At 47.8% G+C, this 27734-nt stretch overlaps 1 protein-coding gene across 1 annotated transcript in view; it reads left to right on the forward strand.

Annotated features, from left to right (window-relative positions):
• Alk (anaplastic lymphoma receptor tyrosine kinase) overlaps positions 1-27734 on the forward strand; it is a 716643-nt gene that overhangs the window by 665797 nt on the left and 23112 nt on the right. The window contains exons 13-25 of the mRNA XM_013013560.1: positions 3421-3571; positions 9729-9860; positions 10933-11077; positions 12220-12402; positions 13523-13621; positions 14078-14230; positions 15170-15274; positions 16973-17159; positions 18193-18283; positions 18384-18448; positions 20563-20692; positions 23610-23707; positions 27269-27361. Of these exons, the coding sequence (XP_012869014.1) occupies positions 3421-3571; positions 9729-9860; positions 10933-11077; positions 12220-12402; positions 13523-13621; positions 14078-14230; positions 15170-15274; positions 16973-17159; positions 18193-18283; positions 18384-18448; positions 20563-20692; positions 23610-23707; positions 27269-27361 (1632 nt within the window). The remainder of the gene's footprint in view (positions 1-3420; positions 3572-9728; positions 9861-10932; positions 11078-12219; positions 12403-13522; positions 13622-14077; positions 14231-15169; positions 15275-16972; positions 17160-18192; positions 18284-18383; positions 18449-20562; positions 20693-23609; positions 23708-27268; positions 27362-27734) is intronic.

The following is a 27734-nucleotide window of genomic DNA, read 5'->3' on the forward strand; positions in this document are numbered from 1 at the left end:
GCATGATCAGTTGGCTCAGTGATTGTAACAGATAGCCACCACTATAAAGGACATGAAAACTGGAGGCGCATGGGGAAGGGAGGGTGCAGGGTGAACAGGTGAAGGTCAGTCCCCATGTGATCTTGAAAGCTGCCTACCCTCTCTCCAGCCTCACCAAGTGCAGGATGGGGCACAGCGGGGGGAGAGAGGGGCTCACAGAGCAAACCCTGAGGTCCCTGCCAGCTCTGGTGTTTCTCCATGCTTATGGCTCCATCAGTCAGGTGCTAAGGGAAAACGTGGATCCTGAGGCTCTCTTATGGCTGTAACAAGAAGGGAAGTGGGTGGCCTCTACCAAGGAGTATCCACAATCAGCCCCTTCAACACTGGCCTTCGGGGTTGTCACCTGATTGCCCAAGTGACCCATTTGGATACGATGATCCTCCTACTGATGATGTCTGGGTACACTCCCACACCTCCTGTGTTCTCCCAGTAACGCTGTAAGATCCCCTCTGACAAATGAAGAAAGCAACACCCCAGGAGGGAGGGGGAAGGTCTCACCAGGAGTTAGAGGCAGAGGCCAGAACTGGGTGTAGGTCTGCCAGACATCTGGAGGGTGGTGCAGGCAAGGAGTATGTGCTTTGTACGTCTGGAGGTGGGGTGGGGGGAGATCCCTCTCTTTCCCCTCCCCCTAGCATCCCCTCCCCCGCACATGGACAGGACAGTGCCAACAGGCTCCACACCAGCTGTGCTGTCATTTCAGGATCCAGCAGGCGGCCACTTTGATTTGCGGCTAATTCTTTACTTAAAAAAGATTCACAACTCAATTACATCAGGTAACAATAGCTCACAGTCAATAATACAAAATGCAAACCCAATAAACATCCATTCTGACCAGGGGACATGGATTTAGACAAGGGGAAAAACAAAAAAAAAAAATTACAGCATCAACTCGTCGAGGGCAGTATCTTGTAATTTCCAGCAAATTGGAATCACTGCGAGTCATTTTCCCCCGCTTGAGTGGCAGGTATATTAATTTCTTGTCATTTGTCAACCATCAAAAAGAAATTGTTTACAAGGATTGAGGAGTGAGTTTCAGAGGCTATTATTCCAGAGTAGATTTGTGTAATGTAGTTTGCAGGGTCTAGGGACTGAGAATTGCTGGTTCTAGCTACTCTGAATGCTGTGCAGAAGTGGCTCCTTGACCCCAAGTACCCTTGGCCTTGCCCTGATCTGCCTCTTGCTGGCCTCTGCTTCATTCAGCCTCTCTGCCTCCCATATGCCACCCTTGGAAGAAATGGACAGAAATGAAAAGATGACAGAAATGAGTCCTGATAGTGGCTAGTCCATTGCTAGCTTTCCTCTAGACAGGGAATTATCTCTCTGATAAGCACCTTTGTGTGTGTGTGTGTGTATGTGTGTGTGTGTGTGTGTGTGTGTGTGTGTGTGTGTGTGTGTGTGTACCATGTTGGGGGTTGAACTCAGGGCCTGGGTACTATCTCTAAGCTTCTTTTGCTCAAATCTATCACTCTACCACTTCAGCCACATCTCCATTTCTAGATTTCTGATGGTTAATTTGATATAAGAGTTTCATGGACTTTCCTGCCTGGGCTGGGTCTGAATCTCAATCCTCAGATCTCAGCATCCTGAGTATCTAGGATCACAGGTGTGAGCCACCAGCACCTAGTTGGCACTATTTTATTTGATGTTCACAGCTATTATTATTTCCCTTCTATATAGAGAGAAGCAGGGACTCAGAGAGGGTCACCCAGCTAATAGATATGTTTCTTGACTCAGGGGCAAGTTCAAGGTCAGTGCCTGGAGGGAGGTGGAAATGTAAGGGTCCAGCCAGCAACCAGGAAAGTAATGTCCAGTTTCCAACACCTAGTAGCAAAACTCTACTGTTGACTCTGGAGTCCATAGATCTGAGCCCAGTCCAGAGCCCTTGGCTTCGCACCAGTTTGTAGTGTGTTCACATTCACATGTTTCCTCACCAGTGAAGCAAGGGTCCTTGTCCTCACTTTCTTCCATGGTAGCAGAAGCCAAAGGCACTCTGAGAGCTTAACCAAGTTGCACAGCCAACAGTGGGGACTAAAACCAGTATGTAACTCAGCCCACCTTACCAGGTCAAGACCTAGACAGAGCTGGTGGTCAGATTTGGTTGAAAGAACAAGAGAAATCTGAAAACTCAAGGGGGAAGAAGGGAGTCAGGAACAAACAACGTCTAAAAGATAATCATTTGGCTAAATTTAAACACATGGAGCGGTTCAAAATTATTCATAATGTATGCAGATGAATGCAAATGACAGACAGCAATAAGCCAGGTAAAAGCTCCCTCCGCCATGTGCAGGAGTTTTCTGAGCATCCACAGCCCCGGAGTAAGCAGCACAGAGTTGGGGCCTGTGGGCATTTCTGCCCTCAGCCTACACACTTTCTTGGAAGTCACATACCCATGGCCACTGTCCCCCTTCTCATTTCCCTTCCCTGAGTTAACTAAGTCTGCGTCCACATGACTTCTGCCCCCAGGAGGTGCCTTGCATGCTGGGAACCCAAGCATTCCCCAGAGCTGCACATCAGCCATCATGTGTACATGTGAACAAAACTGTCTCTCATCCCTCCCTCCTCATAAAGGTCTTTGGATCTGAACACACAGGGACATGAACTTCCTCTGGAGCCCCTTTGCCTGGCAGCTGGTCTCTGCGGAGACATTTGTTAGCATTCATCAGCTGGTATACTAGCTGCTCTTAAGACAGGCTGCTCTTCTGACATAGTTCAGGAATTGAGCTCCATTTCCTCTCCTCTTTGCTCCATTCTTGTCTCAACAATTTAAGCAGCAGCAGATATAGCCCCACCTCCCCACCCTCTGTTTTTATTTTCATTGTGATTGGTTGTTTGCTGTCTGTACACAGATTACTCCAGAAGGAGTTGCTGGTGGGTGGGAGCAAACAGTGTGGTGCTCATAAACATGTTCTCCTCTATCACTGGGTGTTTCCAGACCCCAGGGGGAGACCTTAAATCCACGTATCAAATCAGTGGCCACTCCCACCATTCCTCAGACTTCTCACAAGGAATCCTGGCACCTGCTGTGCCACAGCCACAATGCTTAAGACACGCGTCGGAATTCCTTCCGTTTCTCTAACACTTGTGGAATAGGATGTAAGTTCTCTTAGTTTCTTCATGATACAGAAAAGGAAGAGAGAGGTTAAGTTACTATTCTAAAGTCACATGAGTCTTTTGATCTTAGACAGGGAAATTCACAATAGATTCTTGGGAAACCATGGCCCCAGCCACCGGGCTGATGTGAGTCAGAGCTCAGACACAGTGATGATGTGCTTGTCTGTCCCCACCTCTCACACCGCTCCTCCCCCACCCAAGCTACTGGGTTGACAGGAGGGATCCATCTTCTTCCTGTACTGGGACTCAGTGAACTATGTTCTGTTGCAGCATCTCGGGCTATGGAGCTGCCGGTGGGAAAGGCGGGAAGAACACCATGATGAGGTCCCACGGCGTGTCTGTGCTGGGCATCTTCAACCTGGAGAAGGACGACACACTGTACATCCTGGTTGGACAGCAAGGGGAGGATGCCTGCCCCAGTGTAAGTGACCAGGGCAGTTCCCAGAGTCCCCTGCACTCACCTCCCAGGGAACCAACGCCTGCTGCATCCCTGCTGGGAGCTCACAGTCAGGGGGAGCAGATTGCAACCCTCATTCTACCATGATGCCCTTCTTTTGCAGGGCCAAAATATACATGAGACTGTAGGCAATGTCTGGGTTTAATGTTTTATATCGCCACAGGTGCCAAGGCCAAATCATAGGTTTGATGAATTGACTTTAAAAAGTCAGGGGATGCTGAGCACTGGTAGCTCACTCCTGTCATCTTAGCTACTCAGGAAGCTGAGAGCTGAGGATTACAGTTCAAAGCCAGCCAGGACAAGAAAGTCTATGTGACTCTTATCCTCAATTAACCACCAAAAAGCTGCAAGTGGAGCTTGGCTTAAGTGGTAGAGCACTCCCCGTAAGCAAAAAAGCTCAGGGACAGTGCCTAGGCCCTGAGTTCAAGCTCCAGTACCAGCACACACACACACACACACACACACACACACACACACACACACACACAAAGAAAATCTAAAGGGCTGACTCCTATCTGAATGACTCCTATCTGACTCCTATCTGTGATTACTCTTCTTCATGGAAATGTGAGTTAGAGCTGTCTTCCTAAACTTGCTTGCTAGTACACTGTCATCTTTAATCATATTATTATAAATATGGGGGGAGGGGAGTAAGTCGCTTTGCATTAAGCTCAAGATCTCAGACTCCAGGTTATATTTAGGTATACATGCATGCACAGAAATAAGTTCGGAAAGGTAGAGTTCACAGGGGTTACTTCTGGGAAGGGGACTAAATTGGGTAAATTTAATCAAGAATGTATGACACCAGTACAAAAAGAATATGTTGACATTTATTATTTGTGTGACTGAAGCATAAAAAGCACAGACTGGGAGCCAGAATACCTTATAGCCCAATTCCTCTCTTTCACAAATGAGGAAAACGGAGACCACAGAGGAGTAGGAATTTGTCCAAACCACTTACAGCATGGCCCAGAGCTCTGGGCTTCTGATTTTGCTGTGCCTTACACTTGCTCCAGCCTCAGTTTCTATGGTCCCTTTTCCCATCTCTATTTACAGTGCATCGCCAGAAGTCTCTGTAATCCCAGAGACAGCCTCTGATTGTGTTTCTGATCCCACCAGGATTTCTAGAGCTGTCAAAAAGAGCAAACTCCAGCAGCAGGATCTGAGAAAGCCCAGAGTGGTCTAAAATACCCAGGAGAATGGAACAGTGAGGACTTCAGCAGCAGCAGCTGTATAAACCCCTGGCACTTCCATTGTGCCTTCCTTTGCCTGCGTTGGAGGCATCAGGATGCTGGCTGTGTTGCCTGGGCCTAGCAGGAGCTCAGCACCCTGTAGGGCACAAGTCCTTGCTTGGGCAGGGCCAAAGGTCAGCACAAGAAGAAGGCTGGGACAGGGAGTTACCACCCAATGCCCCAGGAACTGACCCAACATCCTGGGAGGACAGATTAGACACCAAGAAAGCAGTTCAGCTCCACAAAAGAAACTCAGAACTCTTTAACTCCCAACCTGTAGGCTGGGTGCCCACAAAGCAGCAAGTGCAGCCCAGCCCTCCTCCCCCAGCCACCCACCTTGCCGTGAACACAAAGCCCGAGGACTGAGCTTGACAGGCACAACCTTCTACTTAAGGAATAACGCCACTCCAACTTTTATTTAGCAACTATAATCAGGACTTTCCAACCTGTTATAATATATTAAGTCATTAAATTACAGGCCGCTGTAATTTTCACAGGAATTTATTGAGTGCTAATGTAATTCTTTCATCTAAGCAGAGAGATTGCATTGACTTCTACAAGGGACTTTTACTTGATTGGATTGTAATCAGTTATGTCTTTTCAAAGGACTGTGTCTTTTTTTTAATTCAATTGTAATCTACTTGTTCCTCTGGTTTGCTGCACTTTATCATTTTTATTAATCAGCCTACTTCCTCTAAACTTTGTGAATGCACAAGAGTTCCCAAACAGGCAGGAGACGATTCTCAGCCAGTGTCTGAAGACAGCTCCCTCTGCTGGTCGGGATGGACATAGCATGGGCACATGGGAAGAGTCATCCCTTCTAGATGTTTGGCAAGGAAGAAAAAACGTCTTCAAGCACTAACTCCATTTCCAATTCTCTCTAGAAAATTGGAACCTACAGAAAAGTTCTGAAGATACAACTGTAGGATTTGACAGCTTTGCTTGTTTGATAATTATTCTTCCTTTGTGCCTGCCTGGCCATCCCTGAGTACCTCGTACATGGAATAGGCTCCAGGTGCTGGAAACTGCCCCCTTATACACACACCACAGAGAAAAAGAGAAAGAGAGAGGGAGAGAGAAAGAGAGAGAGTCTCACTCAACCCCTGTTCCTCCAGTTACTTCCAAACCTTATTTAGACCATGAGTTTAAATCAATAGAGATGTTGTTGGTATTTTTTGCATTATAGGCTATCTAACAAGTCTCCTTGTCCTTTACCTACTTAATGCCAGTACAGTCTCAAAAAATTACCATCAAAAATGCCTCCACAGACCTAGCAAGCACGAGGTTCCAAGTTCAATCTCTAATACTGCTAAGAAAAAAAAAAAAAGAAATGCCCCCTTTCCATTGTGTCCCCTAGGGGGCAGAAGCATCGATCTAAATTAAATCCTGTCACTACCATCACGTGCAAGGCAGATACCAGGAAAAGCCAGCCCATGAGTCAGATAGCTCTTGACTCATTCCAGTTTATTCAGTAAATAAGCATTGAGTACCTACGGTGGCCAGTCACTGTTGCAGGGACTTGGCATGTATTCAATGCTCAAAAGAGTTCTTTGCTCACAAAGAGGTTGCATTCAAGCATGAGGTGGGAACTATCTGGGAAAAGGCCAAGGCTACTCAGTGTGCATGTCTGTGTGATGGAATGAGGGAGCAAAAGGAAAGGTAGATAAGAGAGATCAGGGGTAATGAAGCTGAATCAGACCACTGGAACATATCCAGGCCACACTGGGGGATGTTGAGTTAAATAGTGATATAAAAGGCTCACTTTGACTGAGCTTTGACAAATAGACCAAACACCCCCCTCCCCCCCACACACACACACACCATGGATTTAAGAGCTGTTGCATTAATCTGGGCAACAGATGACAATGGCTTGGGCCAGGATGGTAACAATGTAGGTAAATTTTGAGCATATTTTATTGAGTTATTAGTTGAGTTCTGAGCCTATTTTGAGTGAAACTTAAAAGGATCTCCTGCCCGATTTGATAAGATTTGAGAGATAGAAAGAGTCAAAGATGTCTCCACGAGCTATGCCTGAACCCCTGGAAGAAGGGAGTGGCCATCCCCTTGGTTGGGGAACTCATTGGGGGTAAGGTCATACCAAGGTCAGACCTGCTGATTGTAAAAGTCTGTCAGATTCTGCCAAGTACAAATCTCATATGGACAACAGGAAACAGACCGGTCACTAGAATTTTGGACAGAGATCTAGTGGACAAAGAAACAAGGGAGAAATCAGCATAGTGTTCAGACAGGATGAGATGGCCTTGGATTTGAGGCAGATGGAGAAAAAGACTAAGGATAGAGTCTGGGGATCTCCAGCATTTGGAAGTCAAGAAAAAGAAGAAGAACCAGTAAGAGATCTGCAGAGGAACTGAAAAGGTAGAAGGGTACTTACAAAAGTATGAAGACATGGGAGTCAGATGAAGAAGTGCATCAGAGCCAGGCACGGGTGACTAATGCCTGTAATCCTAGCTACTTAAGAGTATAACAGTTCAAGACTATCCCAGGCAAAAAGCTTGCCAGAGCCCGTCATCTCAACCAATGAAACACTGGGGCAAAGTGGTGTGTACCTATCATCACAGATGCAGAAGAAACATAAATAGGAGGATTGTGGTCCAGGTTCACATGGGGAAAAAAAAGTGAGACTCTGCCTGAAATATGTAGAGTAAATGAGGCTAGAAGTATGGATCAAGTGGTAGAACACCTGCCTGGATAGCTCGAAGCCCTGAGTTAAAAATATTCTATGGACTCACCAGCACCAGATTGGTACCGCTGGTGGGTCAGCAAGATGCAGGCTGAGAATGCAACTGTTTCACAAGACCCTCTTCCTGCCCCTCCCAACTTAAAGAAAGGAGTAGGGACAGGCCATTGGCATGGACCCCACCTAAGTTACATGCAAGACCATCCTCAAGCCCCACTACCCTCATCTTCCCTCTCAAGCAGTCTCCAGAAGAGAGGTGCTATCCTTGGGAGAGGAGGAGAGAGGGCAGTGCTTAGGAGCAGGTCTTCTTATACTGTTGGCTCATACTGGGTAGCCAGCCCCTCCATTTATGGAGGTAAAAGCCATAAAGAGCCCATTCTGACTGCATATAGTGGTGCATACCTGTCATCCCGGCACTAGGAAACAATAAGGCAGGAAGATGGTGAATTCCAGGTCAACCCAGGCTACATAGAGAGATGCTGTCACAAAGAAATAAATAAATGCCCTGCCCAACGAACAACCCACATCCTCTCTCCTGCCTCTAGGCCTGATCTCAACACATTATACTTGCTCCCCATGCCTGCTTCCTGGTCACCCTGCCGACGGTGTACTGCCAGACTGGATGGCGTATAGGAGAGAAATGTTAGCTCTCTACAATAGCAGCTCAGAGCCTTCCATCCACACTAAACCTACTCAATCTCTCTCTCTCTCTCCACATAGATACACACACACACACACACACACACACACACACACACACACACACAATTATTTCCATCATTAGATCTAAAAATGCCACAAAACAAATTGCATCTCAGCCACTTATCCGGAAATTTCTCTGGCCCCCATTGCTAGCTTCCTCGAATGCCTCAGCATAAGGAGTGACTCAAGATGAATTGCCATGTGTGCTGACTGGTTACATAGCAGCATGTGATGGAAAGTTCATGTTTTGTTGGCTTTTTTTTTTCAGTTCAGTGAAAGAAAAGTCATTTTCCTCGGATGTTTAGAGAAGTCCTCAGAGCTGTGGTATCCCACAGGGAGGCAGGGCTGTTTTTAAGGCATTGCTTTCTTTCAAGACACCAGGATTCTGACACTCCCAAAATGGGTCCAGGGAATCCCCAGCACCTGACCCCCACTAGAAGTCTGGAAGGCACAGAAGTCGAATAAAATAGAACAGCCATTACCTACCCCTAATGTGTGAGACACACCATATTAGGCCACTCACTATTCCTGTCCACTCTAGGATCAGGAGATTGTCCCCCAATGTAGGTAGTGAGACCAAGCCGTCTGTCTCCAAGGTTCATCCCTCTCATACAGGATGGAGAACTCTACTTAGGGATGTGGAGGATGGCAGAGATGACTCCCAGTGTGCGCTGGGAATGAAATCTGAGTCTGTTCCTCCACTGTTGTTCCTTGGTTCATTGGTGGGTTGGTTGGTGAGTTGACTGGTTGGCTGGTGGGTTGGATACTTTTTTTCATTTTGTTTTGTTGTTGTTATTGTTGTTCTTATTTGTTTGTTGTATACTCTTCCCAAAATGCTTTAAAGCTATACTTTTATTAAAAATCTCAGTGGCTCTCCACTGCCCAGAGATGGAGTCCAACTCTGATTGTCTCCAGGTCATTCTGCCATGATCTGACTGTCCAGTTCAATCCCACTACCTGCCTCAGTTTATACCCTTTCCAGTCTGTCTATCTCACCACCTGAGGCCTTTGTCCTTCCTTCTTTGGAACCTACAGGATGCTAACCAGTCCTCCTGGGCTATCTACCTAACCAAAGGTAGACTTTTCTGGGAAAGAGGCACTCGTATTTTTCATCAGAACCCTATTCCATCTTTCCTTTGGGGCTTCTGCTCGGCAGCTCTCCACTCCTGAAATGACCTGGCTTTCCCCCTTCTGATCTTTCCTGGCCCAACTAAAAGACCTCTTTGGGAGACTATTCTTCCCTGTCCACCACTTAGCTCTAGAGCCTCTCTTCTCTCTCCCAAATTCTCATAGCATTCTGCATCTAAGTTGTCCTTGTGACCCTTCCCTAGTCATTCCTTTGCCAAAAATGAGCTTTTGTCTCCTCAACTCAACCATAACCTATTTGAGAGTTAGTCTGATCCTATCTGTAGAAATATACAAGATTTGTCTGCTGGGAAGTAGTAAACCCTGGTCGGATATAAACATAATGTGCTTTTCATTTCTACAGGCAAACCAATTAATCCAGAAAGTCTGCATTGGAGAGAACAATGTGATAGAAGAAGAAATCCGCGTGAACAGAAGTGTACATGAGTGGGCAGGAGGAGGAGGTGGTGGAGGTGGAGCTACATATGTGTTTAAGGTGAGATCAAGGTCTGCTCAGCCAGGTTCCCAAGACCCTGTGTGCAGTGATCCACAGGCAGTGATCTCTGGGCAGTGATCTGCACAGTAATCTGTGTGCAGTGATCTGCTTGCAGAGCTCTGCATGCATGGCGGTACCATAGCCTCAGGACAACCCAGACAGAAACTTCTTGGATGCTTTATCTCCTGTTAAAGTTGAGAAGCAGAAACCCAGAGAGACATATGATCCATCTGCTCAAGAGAGAGTATTCCTGTGCACCATGCCAAGCTTCTGCCACCCTGTTTCAGGGGTCCAGATGGTCCTCTGGCCCTCATGGGTCAGCTTTCTACCCTAAGGTCAACTTGTCTGACATTACCGCAGCCAGATCAGAAAGTAAAGGCAGGGGCCCCTTGCTCGGTGCTCTCATAACGACAATGATGCTGAGGGCTTCAATGACCTTGGAAGGTCTGAACCAGAAATGCTTAAAAATGGAGAGGAAGGAGAGGGTAACAAGATCTTCTAATCAACAGAAACCACTCTTCTCTGAGAATCTTCAGGAAAAGGGCTGGGGTAAGCAGGCTCCAAGATCCATCCTTGTTCCATTTATAATCTATTAATAGATATATACATAAGTGCCACAATTAGGCTTTTTTATTTCTTTGTTTTGGAGTTTCACTTGGCAGTACGAGCATTTGAGCTCAGGGCCTCAAGCTTGACAGGCAAGTGTTTTACCAGCTGAGCTACATCCCCAGCCCTCTTTTGTGTAAGTGTTCAGGTAGGGTCTCATACTCTCCCCTTCCCACCCCCCCCCCCAAGGCTTCTGACTGAGATCCTTCCTCTGCCTCCCATGTAGCTGGAATTACAGGTATAAGATAGGGCACCCAACTACTCCAGTGGTTTTACTGTGCTGATTGAACCCCAAATGGTATAGGAGCTGGTGAGAATGAATTCCTATGACACCACAAACTGGGGTAGAGAGGTCACCCCACTTTCCTGCAAACAATCAGGATAAAGCCTTTAAACCAGGGCTCAGAGTCTTCCTCATGGATCCCTAGCTCGTTTCTTCACCTCTGAATGCCTCCTCCCTGGACAGATAAAAGATGGAGTACCTGTGCCCTTGATCATTGCGGCTGGTGGAGGTGGCAGAGCCTATGGTGCAAAGACAGACACATTTCACCCAGAGAGACTGGAAAATAACTCCTCGGTTCTAGGGCTCAACGGCAATTCCGGAGCCGCAGGTAAAAGCCCAACAAGCCCTGCTCTCCTTCTGAAATCTCCCCAGAATGGTCTAGGCTTCCGTTCAACCACACACCCTTCTACCCTGAAGCTATCTTAGTCACTGGTCACTGAGATGCCAAGAACTCTGGCTCTTGGTGGTATTATCAAAGACAGGAGGACAGGTAGTGTCCTGGGACCCTAGAAGCCACCTTGCTGACCTGAGACTTCCCAAGCCAGTCAACCCTGCAAATGCCAAGCTCAAAACCCTAGTCCTGCCCTTTCCAAAGCTGAGGGCCTTGGTGTGCCCTGTAGTATTCCACACCCACCTTCTTGCCTCTTTCTAAGACATAGTCATCTCCATTTGAAGCTCTCCCATATCTCTCTGCTGCCCCCTAGGGCTGGGAGGACCTCAGCCAAGAATTCTTCCAGAACACCCTTTATCCATAGTCAACCAGTGACCACACTTCAGGCTCACTGATGGATGAACTTCCTTTGCAAGAGCTCAGTGGCTGCCATTGTCCCTGGGTACCACCCCCTCCTTTCTGGGGCACCTCTGGCCAAGGTGCAGGGAAAGCAGGCTGGCATGAAGTCATCTCTGAACTCTCAGCAGTCCCTCAACCTGGCACATTGTGGCACATGTCACACACTCTCTCCTAATATCAACGCCAGGAGGTGGCTTTTATAATCTTCCAGCTACAGGTGAGGAAACTGAGGCTCTGAGTGGGAAAGTCCATGGCCTGGGTTTCACAGCTAGCCAGCTGGTACCTGGTCTAGGACTCGGGCAAGAAACCCCAGGGCTTTGACCTCTGCAGGCTCTTGACAATTAGCTGCAAAACGGGGGTTCCAGCTCTTGTCAGAATGGAAGCAGTGAATGAACCAAGGTGCAGCAATTTGGGGGCTGGAGGACATGGAGTTTAGTCATGTTTACTGTCCCCAGATTCTAAAGGAAGCAGGGTACAAGGCACAATCTACGCAGACAAGCTGTGGCCCAACATATCTCCCTAGTGTCCATGGCATGTTACTGGTTTTCTAGGAAACTGAGACAGGTGCGGTACCCTACCTCCAGCCTTGCCAGATCCTCAGGGAGGTGTCTGCTCTCTCTCTCTCCCTCTCTTTCTCTCTCTCTCTCTCTCTCCCTCACCCCCCCCCCTTTCGCCTGCAGGTGGTGGAGGCGGCTGGAATGATAATACTTCCTTGCTCTGGGCTGGAAAGTCTTTGCTGGAGGGTGCTGCTGGAGGACATTCCTGCCCCCAGGCCATGAAGAAGTGGGGGTGGGAGACAAGAGGGGGTTTCGGAGGGGGTGGAGGGGGGTGCTCCTCAGGTGGAGGAGGCGGAGGATATATAGGTAAACATGATTCATGTTCAAGGTGTCGCTCCCTTCCCCTTTCTTAGTCCTAGGCCCCTCCCTTCCCTGTCCCCTCCTGGCCCACCCCTTCCCCCATGCCCAGTGTGGACCCGGATGTGGCTGCACTCAATGCACGCTCCCCTCTGCCTGGTCCCAAACAGCCAGAGGTAGGGTGATGGCTTCCGAGCCAGCATCCTGCCTCCAGGCTTCCTTAGCAACGGCATCAAGATCCCAGGAGATCATTGATCCCTCCCAAAGCTTTGGCTTTCCAGACTATTCCCTGAGCTCCTCCAAGGACCTGATAATCCAGACTCCTCCAAAATCATGCCTCCCTTCCAGTGGCCTGGCCTCTCTATAAAGGGCTGGTCTATGGTTTCAACAGCTCCTGGTTCTCTGTCCAACCTTCCAGCTGCCAGAGCTCCCACTGTTCTCCCGAGGCCCCAGTGGGCACCCTCCACAAGCGGCCTGCCACTGTCCCCAGCTGCCTTCCAAAGAGCCTCCTGGAGCCCAGAGGCTGCCGGAAGTTGGCCGTACCCCACCCCCAGATCAGGATGCACTGCATGCATGTCCTGTGCCTGTGCTATTTCCTGTCTGTGTTTTGCTCTGATGCTGTGTGTAAGATGCTTAGGTTAACTGCATGCTCTTCTTTTCCAATCCCTGGGCGGTGGGAGGGGCCCGGGGGGGGAGCCCCAAGAGAACCCAGCCCCAAATGAAAGGAGGGACAGGAGTCTGAAGGCACAGGGGCTCATCTTTCCATGTCCTACCCCTACCCCGGTGAACAATGGTAACCTCTCCTAAGTGCCTCTCTCCAGGGCTGTCCGGGACAGAAGCCCAGGGCGTATTTCAGCCTAGAGACACTAGTGGGGTCTCAGCAGAGTGGGGGAGACCCCTCCCACTAGGAATCTGGCCTCAGCTTGGAGAGGAAAGGGGCCCATGAAGCCAACCGAATTTCCAAAGGCAGCCTCTGTGCCCTGAACCTCCCTTCCCTCCCACCTCCCCTGACCCCAGGGCCCCCTGACACCCACTGGCTTTGGCCAGAGCTTCATGCCCCATTGACACACATATGTGTTGAGATCTTGGCACCCACATCTGTGTCCAACTCTTCACTGATTTGCCGCAGGTGGCAATGCTGCCTCCAACAACGATCCCGAAATGGATGGGGAAGATGGCGTTTCCTTCATCAGTCCACTGGGCATCCTGTATACCCCGGCTTTAAAAGGTACCTCTAACTCTGCTAAGGGGGTGGAACAAACTTCCTCACACCAAGCTAACACCTCAGGGTATCGACAGGTCATCAGGATCCTAAGGCATGATCATGGGCCCCTTGCAGACACGTCTTTCTGTGGCTCATCTCATCAAGGTTTCGGGAAATCAGGTTGTGTGTGGTTTTAAGTAGGCATGGAGGCAAGATACAACCACCAAGACAGACCAATGCTATAAAAGGCAGCCATGATGACTTGTGTACCTGCGTCACCAACCTAAGTGTCTACACACATACACACACACACACAAGACACACAAACTCTACTCACTCATCAGATGACAGGGGAGACTTCCTTATAGAGAGATGAGCTGCCACAGCAGGCTGCTAGAGACAAAGCTCAAAGGCCAGGCATGGAATTGCAGGGTAGTCTTCCATTTTGTCCCAAGACTGACCCTCCCTTCTTGTCCCCAGTGATGGAAGGCCATGGGGAAGTGAATATCAAGCATTACCTCAACTGCAGTCACTGTGAGGTAGACGAATGTCACATGGACCCCAAAAGCCACAAGGTCATCTGTTATTGTGACCATGGGACAGTGTTGGCAGAGGATGGCGTCTCCTGCATTGGTAAGGAGCAGAAGTGGGGGAGGGGAGACTGGCTTGGGAAACTGGTCCCCAGATAACTCTAGGTCCCTTTTGGAAGCATCCTGTCCCTCCCCTGCTGGTGCTCCAACAACTAGCCTTGCAGGAATGTGAGTCCACACCCCTGAAGGAGTCTTAAAGGCATCTAGTCTCATCCCTCACCTAGGCATGGAGCCAGTGACCCTTCTACCCAGAAGCTAACTCATCACTCCACAAGGACCCAATGGACAGGGTCCTCAGCATTTCTAAGGCACTCGGCTGCACTGGAATGAGCCAGATCCTCCCTATGCCCTTGGAACTTCTCCTTTGGGGATTCCTTACTGGTATAGTCTTTCAAGTGCAGATTCAAAAAATGAGACTTCTGGCTTTAAGTCTTTTCCAGAATAATAGCCCACAGCTTTGATCACATAGAGTGGAGTACCTCCTCCTCACCACAGGGGCCCTCCTCTGCAAATACTCTGCATGTCAAGGCCCCTTCTCAAGTGTAGTGTCAGCTATGGGATTATGGCCTGGCCAGCAGAGACCTAATCTGCACACCCTGACCTGAAGAAACTTGTCCTCAGAGAGGATCCATAAGGGAACACTCTACTCTCTCCTCTGTTAGTCCTTCTGAGTACGTGGGTCCCTGAAGGTCCCCCAGTCTCATCCATATCAACTTGTTGTTTCTTCTGTCTTCAACTTGTACATATGCAGTTGACATTTGGGACCAATTTACAGCATTGATAGTTATCCCTTGGAATTTTCCTTTCACCCAAAGCCACTATAAGGAGCTCATGGTCCCCTGGAAAGGAAGGTATTGCAAAGTCTCCGGAAATAGGAAGCAGCAGGTGGCTTTGGTCCCTACGAACAAGGGTGATTCAGACTTGGGACCAGCTCAGAAGAGAATCAACATGGTTGTCAATGCCCAGGGGTCCTTTCTTCCAGTGTCACCTACCCCGGAACCCCATCTGCCGCTGTCGCTGATCCTCTCTGTTGTGACCTCTGCCTTGGTGGCTGCTCTTGTCCTGGCATTCTCTGGCATCATGATTGGTGAGTATGTCAGGTTCTGAGGGCTCCCAAAGGAGGGCAGAAATGTGGGCCTAGGCTTCATCAATACCATTCCTGGTTGGGTTCATTCCCTGGGCAATACTCAAACCCCACTAGGCAACAGAGAGAGACAGAGAGAGAGAGGAGACAGAGAGAGAACTACACACTTGTTCTGAGTATAATCCCATCTGACCTGTCAATCCAGGTGAGCTAATCCAAGGTCATAGAGGCTCAGCAGACCAGGTGGACAAAGACATGAAGACAAGTATAAGGGTAGGCTCCTAGGAGCTTGCTCAGACCAGCCCCTCAGAGCAAGGAGCTCTGTGGAAACATAGAGAGATGGTAGCGTGCACTGCCTTTTCACATGGTGCCACCCTTCAGTGGAACAGGGTAATCAGAGCCAACCCTTGTTGCATTCTCACAGCATTCCTGGTGATTTCACATTTCAGATCATTAAGCTCCTATGACCAGACTCGGGCATTGCTGTAGAAAGGAGCGGGGGGGGGGGGGTGAAAAGGCTGGAGGGCAGGGAACCTCAAGCCTTCTACCTGTCTGCTCCTGCTTCTTCTCCCCACTCCTCATTTCACTCCTGTAATGTGTTCCCTTCTCATCTGTGTGTTGCTTCTGCCATCTTTCCCTTCCCCTGTAGCAGAAAGAAAGGAAAAAAAATCATATGCTCAGGGTTGGAGCATTTTTAGAGGAGGGGACTCCGCTCTTAGCAGTTGACCTGGGTAGCACTTGGCCTGACCCGGAAGTCATAGTGTTAGGCTTTTCCTGCAGAACACATTCTCTGAATCATCAGCCTTTCTTTCTGTCTCCCTGAAGTATGCACTCACATGTAGTAAGGAACATGGAAACTCACATGCTAAAGCTCTGTAGAATGTTTCAAAGCTATGCTGTGTTGGTGAATTCGTTTCATGATAACAAGCCTCATTATGTGGAATTAGCAAAACAGGGCAGCAGAAAGGAGCCCAGGTTCACAGGTCATGTGCTCCACTGAGCTGCCCTCAGCTGTAAGTATCAGAGGTGGAATTAGAGTGCAGGGAATCAGATACCACTTGAGGGGATTTGTCACCGTGTGGCCACTCACCAAACACAGTGGACACACCATTGGCCATGACCCCAGCTTCACTCTTCGGTCCACTGCTTGGTGTACCCCTAGGCCATCCTACCCCACCCCCATAGCACAGAAGAACTGTTGAGGTAGGAACATTTCTAGGAGTCCTGATACCTCTCTCATGGACACCTCTGGTCCCAGAATGTCTCCCAAGAACCTTACCAAAATGGCCTGGCTTGCATGGCAGCTTCTCCTTAGCCTTCTCTATTTCTCCCTCACGTGAGCTCTAACTCACTACACAGTCTAGGGGGGATCTCAGCCTTCCCTGGCTTCACTTCTTTTCTTCTATGGTCCCTGCCCCCAGTAAAATCCAGTACATATCATCCCATCTTGAATCTGCTTCCTACAGGAACCAGACTCCGTGTGATACAGCCCCTGTGTGATACAGTAGGTGATTTTTAAGCTTTTAAATTTTCTAAAATGGTGTTCTGGTTAAAGGGCCATTTTTGCACATAGGCACATGTTATTAGTGAGACGGAAGGGTTTAGAATTCAAGGAAGGCGAAGGAGAGACCCTGGGAGGCTTCTTGGAGGAAGTGTCCCGTGCTGGGTTCTCCGTGTCAGCTGACCTCTGTGTGTCCACAGTGTACCGCCGGAAGCACCAGGAGCTGCAAGCCATGCAGATGGAGCTGCAGAGCCCCGAGTACAAGCTGAGCAAGCTGCGCACCTCGACCGTCATGACCGACTACAACCCCAACTACTGCTTTGCCGGCAAGACCTCTTCTATCAGTGACCTGAAGGAGGTACCTCGAAAAAACATCACCCTCATTCGGTGAGTGCCTGCTGCTCTCCCAGAGCTGTGGGGCCTTGGCAGCATCATGGAGTCCTCTCGCCCCAGAGCCTAGCAGATCCATCCCTAGGGTACTCCAGCCTAGTCCTAGGATGGACAAAACTTTATGTTCAGAGCCACACATGGGGAGGTCAGTTTATTTTAACACCCAGTGGATTCATAGGGCTTATGCAAGGAAAAAAGGATTTGGCAGGAAGAGCCAAATCTGTTCCTCAAAATCCATTCAGACACTGAATGGTTCGGTTCCCATTCCCTCCTCTGATGACTGCCCTCCCCCTGCTAGACACCCCACCGCTGAGCATCTGGAGTGCCCTTGTTTGATCCTCTGCCATTTACAAAATGTATCTGCCAGTGATCTGTCACTGTCCCCAGGAGCATGGCAAGAGCCATGGGTTACTTACCTCTGCATCCGGGTAGATAGGTGAGACTCACTACCTGTTCATTGAATGAACATACATTTTGGCCATTGTGATGGATCCTTGGTAAGAACCTGAGTTGACACCTTTCCTGTTTGCCACAGACAAGGAGAGCTACATCAGAAAGAGGGTTGTTTGGCTCAGGACTCTAGAGGTGCAATATTTAGGGTAGACATCTGACGATGGCCAGATGCTAGTTCGGAGACCAGTTCTCAGCATGGCCCGGAAAAAGTCAGGGCAAACAAGCTTGTGTGTGTCTGAATCCCCTGCTCTCTCACTTGTAGTCACTCATGACACCGCATTGTAATCATTTTATCTAATCCTAATCACCCCCTCAATAGCTGACAATGGGAATTCGCTTCAGCATGAAGACCTTGGAAAACACAAGTCAAAACACCATAGAACCTTTCTTCCTAAAGTTTAGATAAGAATGGCTCAGGATGGCACAGTTAGACAGGTTGAAAGTGTCACTCCTTATAACGGCCACCCTTTGTCTCTTGTGCACATCCACTGATAAGATCCTTGAACTCAGGGGCCCCAGCTGCCTCTTGACTGTGGCTCACTTAACCCCACTCTGTCTTGTCTTCTCGTTGGCACAGGGGTCTGGGCCATGGTGCCTTTGGGGAGGTGTATGAAGGCCAGGTGTCAGGCATGCCCAATGACCCTAGTCCCCTTCAAGTAGCTGTAAAGGTAAGAGGCAGCTTCCTCTTGAGTCCGGCCTTGCCCTGAGGACTGTGTGGGCTGAAGCTATCAGCTCACTGCTCCTTCCTGCCCTTTTTTCTGTGCCCAGACGCTGCCAGAGGTGTGTTCAGAACAGGACGAGCTGGATTTCCTCATGGAAGCCCTGATCATCAGGTAAAGCCAAAGAGAGACCCCAGCCAACTCCCCAGACACTTCTAGAAGATAGGAAATGGGGCTCTCCCCAGCATGGCTCCTCCGCCCCAAGAGAAGACTCCAACCCCAATGGTTCTCTCAGAACCTAGCTGTGTGCCCTAATGATCCACTGTTCCACTATTCCACTATTCCACTGCCTTTGACCCCCAGTGCCTCTTGTTCCTTCACTGCTGAAGAAACAGACTGTGCTAGTTTTTGACATCAAGAGAGAGAATCCCCTCCCACATCCCTCTTCTGGAAGCATGGCCCTTTGTCCATGCCAGCTTATAGATCAGATCTAAAGGAAATGTGGCGCTGCCATGCTGGGTGGCTGCCCACCCAGATCTGCAGTGGACTCACCTTGCAGCTCTGGGTCTCAATTTCAGCTGGAAATCTCAGTGATGGAGGTTCCCAATGGTGTCTTCTCTGACAGCAGAGGAGGTATAGATGTTTGACCTTGAGATCCGGAAGGGCTCATAGATCCCTCTTAGCACTAAAATTCTACTTGAGCATCCCAATGGGTAGGGCCAGCCCAGAGAGGAAGTAGCCAGGAAACAAGGGCACAGCAGAGTGAGGGACAGGTTCTTGGCCTCTGGAGCCCCAGGAGGTCAACACTTTGAAAAGTGCTTTGAAAATAGCACTTATTTTCTGATTTGTTTTCCTGATGATACTTACAGGATTTTGTTGCTGTTGTTGTTGTTGTTTGAGTCCTGGGGCTTGAACTCAGGGCTCTGCACTGTCCTAAGCTTTTTTTTGCTCAGGACTAGTGCTCTACTACTTCAGCCACAGCTCCACTTCTGGCTTTTTGATGGCTAATTGGAGATATGATTTTCCTGCTTTCATAATTTCCTGACTTTTCCGTTGGCTTTAAATTGCAGTCCTCAGATCTCAGCCTTCTATGTAGCTAGGATTATAGGCATGAGCCACCAGTGCCTGGCTAACACATGATTCTTGAATAAGAAAGTAGAAGACTATATAGAAAGAGAATCAATCACTCAATATCTCTGTGATGTGTGTGTCCATGCATGCGCATACATGTGCACTTATTGTGTGAGTGTATCCCCCTCTGCCCTGTATATCCTAATCTGACAGAAAAACTAAATCTTTGCCTGTAATTCTAGCTACTCAAGATAATGGGATCCTGAGGATCAAGAATCAAAGCCACCCTAGGCAGCAAAGTCCATGAGATTCTGATCTCCAATTAATCAACAAAAGCCAGATGCGGTGCTGTGGCTCAAGTGGTAGAGCACTAGCCTTGATCAAAAAAGCTAAGGGACAACACCCAGGCCCTGAGTTCAAGCCCCAGGACTCCCATCCCCTCTCCCCCAAAAAGGGAAAACCAAATCTCCAGCCCTCTTGTCTGCAGGGATGCATGAAGCCACTCCATCCCATGGTGCTTTAGCAGCTCACATGCAGCCCTTTTCTGAAGCTATGCCTGCAACTTTTGCCTGCGACCTTTCTCAGAGAACCCATGCATGGATTCATGCATCCGTACCTGAGAAAGACCCTGTCCTGTCTCCCTCTCCCTTGCCACTTTATCACCCCAGAACCTGTGCAGTGACCTCTCATGCTTACCAAATTCTCCCTGCCAACCGAGCTCCTGAGCAGCCTGCCCTGTCTTCCTCCAGTTCAGCAAGCAGGTCTGGGAGTCAGTGGAGCTCCCCCTCTGTCATGTTCAAGACATGACTGCCCTGCTTCTTCTGCTTCATTTTGTCAGAACAAGCCAAGAGCAGTGCCTCTCATGCAACCCAGGAAGTAGGGATCAGGAGAATCAAGATGGGAGGGCAGCCAGGGAGAAAAGTTCAGAAGACCCCATCTCAACCAATAGGCAGAGAGCGGCATGAGCCTGTTCTCTCAGCTGTAGCAGGTGGTGTTACCTTGAAGACTGAAGTCTAGGCCAGCCTAAGCAAAGAGTTAGACCCGATCTCAAAATTAACCAGAGCAAAAACAACTGGAGGCATGGCTCAAGCGGTAGAGCACCTGCTTAGCAAGTGCAAGGTTCTGAGTTAAAAGTCTAGTACCACTAGAAAACAAATCAAAACAAAAAAGATGACCAACCATCTCATTTAAATTCACTTACCCCCTCTGCTGTGCAGCAAATTCAACCACCAGAACATCGTGCGCTGCATCGGGGTGAGCCTACAAGCCCTGCCCAGATTCATCCTGCTAGAGCTCATGGCTGGCGGAGACCTCAAATCCTTCCTGCGGGAGACTCGCCCACGCCCGGTGAGTGAGGGCCCATCCTCCCCACCATGGCCCGGCGGGACAGGAGCAGGGGATGGGGGAGCACGAGGGTAAACCAGGAACCAGTGACTCTGTGAAAGCCCAGGAATCCATTCAAGGGAAACATCAGGACAGAGTGGGAACAACAGCTGAGCCCCAGTCCTAGGAGCCCATCCAAGACTTGAAATGCATTCCTTTGCCCAGCTCCATTGTATGGCCTGGTAACCCGGGACCATCAACTCCAATACAAACGCAGAGAAGGACTTCCAAGCCAGACGTGTCACTCACTCAATTCCCTATCAACTCATTCTGAACCCACTGAGCTTATAGCTCAGAGAGGGGCATCCCAGCCTTGTTGTTTTCTATTAAAAGAAAGTGCCAGAAGATTCAGGAGGGTGCTGCATGTACCTAGGGGAGAGACCTTGGGAAGGATGCAGGAAGCTCCAGCCTGGCCATGGGACACCGTGTGGCATGGGGCAGTCCACCCTCCTTACCCTCAGATCTGCACAGGTGAACCCCGGGGGCAGGGCCAGAGCACCTCAGAGGTGGTTTGAAAGGATAAAGCATGCACTCCTGGCCGCCCATCTAGTGCCCGATTCTACTGGGCCTTCACAAGGGCCCAAAACCACCAGGAACTAGACTCAGGTTTGGGTATGGCAAAGGGGCTCCCAGAAGGAAAATTAGCCTGGTTAGAACCTCGATCACCCTCCCCTCCCCAGAGAACAGAGAATACCTCATGACATTCTGCTGCAGAAAGTTGAAAACAGACTGCACTGCTGCAGGGACTTCAACATGGTGGCAGAAAACTCTGAAATGCCATGGATGTTCTGTCTACGGTCAGGTTCAATTTAAAGCACCTCTGCTTTAAGCCTGGTGTGATGGTGCACACTTCTAATCTCAGCTACTGGAGAGGCAGAGATCAACATGATAGTTGGAGGCCAGCCTGGGTAAAAGTTAACAAGACCCTCCCATCTCAAATCAGTAAGATATGGTGGTTCATGACTGCAGTACCAGCTATAAGGAAGGCAATAGGTTGGAGGATCATGGTCTAAGGCTGACCCTGCAGCTCTACCTGAAAAATAACTAAAGCAAAAAGGAGTTGACTAGGCTTGTGGTAAGGCTCCTGCCCAGAATGTTCAAGGCCCTGAGTTCAAACACAAACACTGCCAATAATAATAATGGATGATGATGACGACGATAGTAATAATGATAATATTTCCATTTTAGGAATTTCCCACTGCTTCTACATGCCCCTGGGTGACTATCCTGGCATCTGGGGAGAATCTCTTCTTGAAAAGACTCAGCAGAAGGGTGGAGGCTGGGGGAGAAAGACTAACCCCATCTCACACTAACCCTTCTCAGCACTTCCGTTCTTGAGACTTTCAGGTTTCCCAGCACCCCTTGGTGGGTGTTGGAAGTCTCACCCCACCAGTTCACAGACAAGAAAACTGTGGCCTGGAGATATTTATTGACTCACTAAGACCACATGCCAAAAAAAAGTTGGGACTAGCACTCAGGACTTGTGATTTCTGGTTGTGTGTTCTCTCCAGCCTCCCATTGTGTTTATGCAAATGATCCTCTTTGGGAAGCCAGGAGAGCCAACTCCACTAACCATGGGAATGTCTCTGCCAGCGTCTGGCTTGTACCACAGCACTCCCAGCCGGACAGAGCCAAGAGAGGCCGTGATGTATGTCTCCTCTGGAGAGTTGAAAGCCTTCATCCAGGCTGGCCAACAGGCCAAGAAAGGATGTGCCTTGAAAGTGGGGTGACATTTCCTTTGGCCTAAAAAAGACTCTGTGCAGAACAGCTGGAGAGGGGTCCTAACTGCCCAACATTTCCCAAATGCTCTTCTTAATCCACTTTAGGTTTAGCTCTTAGAGAAAAATTAATTTCTAAAGGTATTTTAAGGCTGGGACATGGCACAAGGCCCTAGGAGGGACATTTAAATATAAGATTTTATGTGTATGTGTGCATGTGTACATGTATGTGTGTGTGCGTGCTACTGGGGTTTGCACTCCGGGCCTTGCCCTTGCCCTTACTACTTGAGCCACAACTCCAGCCCTTCTTGCTTTAAGTTTCAAAAAGGGTCTTCTGTTTGTGTCCAGGCTGGCCTAGACTGCCATCCTGCCCTTTACACTTCCTGTGTACCTGGGATGACAGGCAGGTGCCACCACATCCAGCTTTTTATTGCTTGAGATGGGAACACATGAACTGTTCTGCCCAAGCTGGCCTAGATTTGTACTTCTCCCAATCTGAACCTCCTAAGTAGCTAGGATTACAGGTATGAGTCACCACATTCAGCCTAAAAAGAAGAGTTTTAGTACAACATGATTACCCCTTGGTTTCTTCATGGGTTTCTTAATAAATTTGAGGCGTTCACATAGTTATGAAGGTATGGCTAGAAGAACATACAGAAACATTAAAAGGAAAAGGACACCACTTCATGCTGGATTCAAAGCTGTGCCTATATTCCCAGGTCTGTAGTGAGGCCAGGTATTGGATTTTGAAAACCTCCAGATGATTTGTAGAGAGAAGTCAAGGTCTAGACCCCTAAGGAATATCACTGTTGCATTAGATCATCCTTTGTCCTGCTGCTGCTGCAATTCCCCTTCTCTTCCATGGATCTGACACTACGCTGGAAATGAACTTTACAACTTGGAAGGAAGGGAAGTAAGGAGCAGTAAGCAGAAGAAAATGAGGGAAGGGGTAACAGTGTTTAAAAAGAAAGGTACTCATTACCTTACTTATGTAACTGTAAACCCCTGTTCATCACCTTTACAATAAAGATTTAAAAAAAAAAAAAAGACCCCTAGCAAGCAGCAGGCCTGGGTTCTGGCTTCTCGAAGAGAGAAGCTCAAGTTTCACATTTCCCAGTCTCCTGCAAGAGCCTCCCTAGTGGATCCCTTCTGTCTCTCCACAGAATCAGCCCTCCTCCCTCACCATGCTGGACCTTCTGCACGTGGCTCGGGACATTGCCTGTGGCTGTCAATATCTAGAGGAAAATCACTTCATCCACCGGTGAGTCACATGATCTTGCTCTTCCTACCACTTTGTGTGTGCTTGCCAGGTGCCACAGGGCCAGATATTCCCCCTAGGAGCACAAGAGATCTCTCTGCAGAGCTGTTCATGTGATGTAGCCTTGAAAGGGTAGCAGACTCCCAAGGCTTCTCCTGCACATGTGTGTAAGCCTGTGAACTTTTCCAGACCTCTTGAGGGCCTCTGCCTAAACATTCAAGCTCTACACTAAACTCATAGGCACAAAGACTCTGTTACTTTATTCACCTTCCTATTTCTGGCATAGAGTAGGGGACAGCATGGATATTGGTTGGAAAAAATAGGCTTTTGTCTGAAATGAGTTATAGTAATTATTTTCTTTCATCTATACGACACTTCTTTTGATCCTTGTATGTTAATGCTATTTGAGTATCACATCTATACTTTGTGCTGTAAACACCATAGATCATCTATTTCTTTTCTTCTGACTGTTGATGCAGCTTGAGCTGAAATCAGAAAAGTGGAAAAGATTATTTGGGCTCTTTGCAAAGCTTTTCCTAATGATTTGCTTATAATTCCATAAATAATAGCCTGGTGTAGTCACTATGATTTATGAACCCCTGTCTTCAAAGAGTTGAAGGCATGTTCATCACAATTACAATATGTAAGCACAAAGTAGAAAATGAGAGCTGCTATGTGAGTTGAAAAGTAGCAAAGTGATTAGTTTGTGATAAGCTAGGCTCTCCCCTTCCTACCCCCCAATAGAGTAGGGAAAAGAGATGAGGGTGTACACTTGCCCAAGCCCCAAAGTGACTCCTAAAGGGGACAGTAACCTTTCTTATCTAGCTCATCACTTTACTATTGCTCCAACATTGTCTCTGTGTCTTTGTGTCTCCCACATAAGTGCCAGTAACTGGGTTTGGATTCAGGGCCTAGACACTGTCCTTTAGTTTTTTCACTCAAAGTTGACTCTTTACTTCTTGAGCCACAGCTCTACTTCCAGCCTTTTGGTGATTAATTGGGGGTAAGAGTCTCCTGGATTTTCCTGCCCAGGCTGGTTTTGAGCCATGATCCTCAGATCTCAGCCTCCTAAGTAGCTAGGATTACAGGTGTGAGCCACCAACACGGGGCTTGCTCCATCCTTTTGATCTGAAGTTACTCTTGGATTTGAACCTTTTCCAACTCTTACTTCATTCTGCCTGATAGAAATAATAGAAGCACAAGAGGATCCAGGACCAAAGCCCTGTGTCTTCATCCAAAGCTGCATTGTCTGCTTCAAAGGGCAGCTTAGCTACGTTCCTGCCCTTTTTATTATGCTCAGAACTGGCCAGAAATCTCAACTCTGGGCTCTTCTCACTGCTCACTTAAGACAAGGCCGTGAGGCAACTGTTGGTTAGAGACACTTTCCCGTTTCCTCTCCATGTCCTTTAAGTCTAGACTCATGTGAGAACAACTTGGGTATCACCATGGTGACTTCCAGTGTTTCCCTTTGCTTTTCATTACAGCTACTTCTTGTGTATCTTTGGCCACTTTTGAAACCAGAGCACATGGAGTCTGGCTGTGGGACCACCTCTACCTTTCCTCTGTCATTCTAAGATCTGCTGTCTTGGAGTTGTGACACACCATGATAACACCCAGTAAATAGTGACTAAAGATTAACATTCAATCCCAGAGCCATTGTTACTTTTTAAAATCATTTTTAAGAAATTAAGTTGGTTGAAGATCAACTCAAGAATTTATGAGATGGCCTGTTTTAAGTAAAAGCAAACTTCTGGCAGCAGTCATCCATCTTCCCCAAAGAGAGATGGGGTCACTTGGTAATTTATAGTAGAAGAGCACCTTTTGCTTCATTGCTAGGAGGGAGGTCCGTGGTTTACTCCCATGATGAAATTGCCTCTATTCCTTCCTCCTCCTTCAGCCAAGTATCTGCCCTGAAGATTCATGGACTTTTGAGACGTATGCCTTCTGAATTCAGAGTAGTCTCCCCCACCAGAACCACAGGCTCCATTTTGTTTTCATTAAATCTCTTGCCTTTGGACATGGTTTACTGCAATTGTAAGAATTATGTGCCATTCTACCAAATCTTAGTATATTCTATGATATTACATCGACTTCCTTGTCATTAAATTCAAGATCACTTTTTAAAGTAACTATTTTATATGCATCAGCGTAAAGACCTTTCTGGGACCATAAATATTGTTCCTAGTCTACTTCACTATATTTCTCTTGAGACTTAATAGCCATATATCCAACTGTTTTTCTTGATGTCATACATTTTATGATTTTTTATGGTTTTATTGGGAGCCTGTTATGCACCATTGTCCCTCCAAAACTCAACTTAAACCTTATTAATTAGGTCAGTAGTCTTAGCAATAATCATTCTCCACTCCAGCCCATTGTTCTTGCATTCCAAGCAATGACCACTGTCCCAGGGCCTATTTTTTTTTAAATACTAGCTTAGCCTATTTTCCAAATGCTTTCTCAACCAAGAATTAGAACCTCCAAGAAGCCAGCTGAAAATACAAAAACACCATCTGTTGTCCCCGAAGGTACTTCTTGGTTTTTCCTGCATAGGACTTTAATATTATTAGAGACCATTCCAGATTTGTCTCTATAATCTTGATTCCTATATGCATGTCCCTGGATAAACAGTCATAGTCATGGTAGATAAGTCTTAGAAAACTTTGGATCATGTCTGGAGGCTTCCTACAGAAAAATGGGCCACTTGGAGCCTGCAACCAAGAAATCAGTCTCACAAAGTTTAGCAAATGCTCAAGAGATAACCATGAGTTCCAGAGCCATAATGGCTAGATGTATGTGGGGAAATATCAGCAAATCGTGCTAAACCAGAACACCTCTTCACACTACTGGCAAAAAGCAATCTGTAGGCTGGGTATCAGTGACTCACACCTGTAATTCTAGCTACTCAGGAGGCTGAGATCTGAGGGTTGCAGTTCAAAGCCAGTCCAGGCAGGAAAGTCTGTGAGATTCCTATCTCCAATAAAGCATTCAGAAAACCGTAAGTGATACTGTGGCTCAAGTGTTAGAGCACTGGCCTTAAGCTGAACAGCTGAGGGACAGCGCCCACGTCCAGAGTTCAAGCCCCATAGGCCGACAAAAAAGAAAGCAACCTGTAGTCTATACATAACAAGGGCCTATAACCCAACAGCATTTCTTATGCCTCTATATTATCTGCTTTTAGTTTGATGTTTTAGTAAAAGCAAAGTAGTATCTTACATGCTGGTTATGAGAATTAGTCATGAAGCCCTTGAACAAGGCTTAATACAGAGTAAAAGGTCATTAAATTCTAATTCCTATTGCTATTGTCTTCATCATTATTGTCCCATTAACCATTTTCCATCATTTCCCTTGTTCCTATCCCATTTCTCCATTACTTCTGAGGTCTAGAATTAACATAGCTATTTCTTTCACACGGACATATAATATAGCAAAGGAAATAAAGAGCAAAAGATGGAACTGTGTGAACTTCTGATTGAAGCTGAAGATCCTAATAATGGATGTTATTTATTTATTTTCCCAGGATGAAATTAGGAAACACATTTTCTCATTTTTTTTCCTCCTCAGGGATATTGCTGCCAGAAACTGCCTCCTCACCTGTCCTGGTACTGGAAGAATAGCAAAGATTGGAGACTTTGGGATGGCACGAGACATCTACAGGTGAGCAAACTACTGTCCCCCATTGAAGCCTGTCTCTACTGCCCTGTACCCACAAATGAACAGCCTACAGCTGGTGTACCTTACCTGCTTTCCTGGCACCTTGTCAACTTCCTGCACGAAATTTCAGTAAGTTCCTTTCAGGATAAAGGGAGACCTTAATCAGTATCCATGCTGGCGAATCTACTTCCAAGCATGCATTTGACACTGGGTTCCTAATTAGGTTGTCTCTCTGGCGCCCTTCCTCTCAGGCTGCTGTGTTCTCAGAATGGTTCTGAATCACTTGGATACTTGTGATGGGGAAAACCTCCATTTGAGCTTATAACAACTCAACCCCTTTCCTCCCTCCCCCTCAGGGCTCAAGAGCTCCCAGGAT

Source organism: Dipodomys ordii, unplaced genomic scaffold (assembly GCF_000151885.1).
Source record: "Dipodomys ordii isolate 6190 unplaced genomic scaffold, Dord_2.0 Scaffold20, whole genome shotgun sequence".
Taxonomy (NCBI): domain Eukaryota; kingdom Metazoa; phylum Chordata; class Mammalia; order Rodentia; family Heteromyidae; genus Dipodomys; species Dipodomys ordii.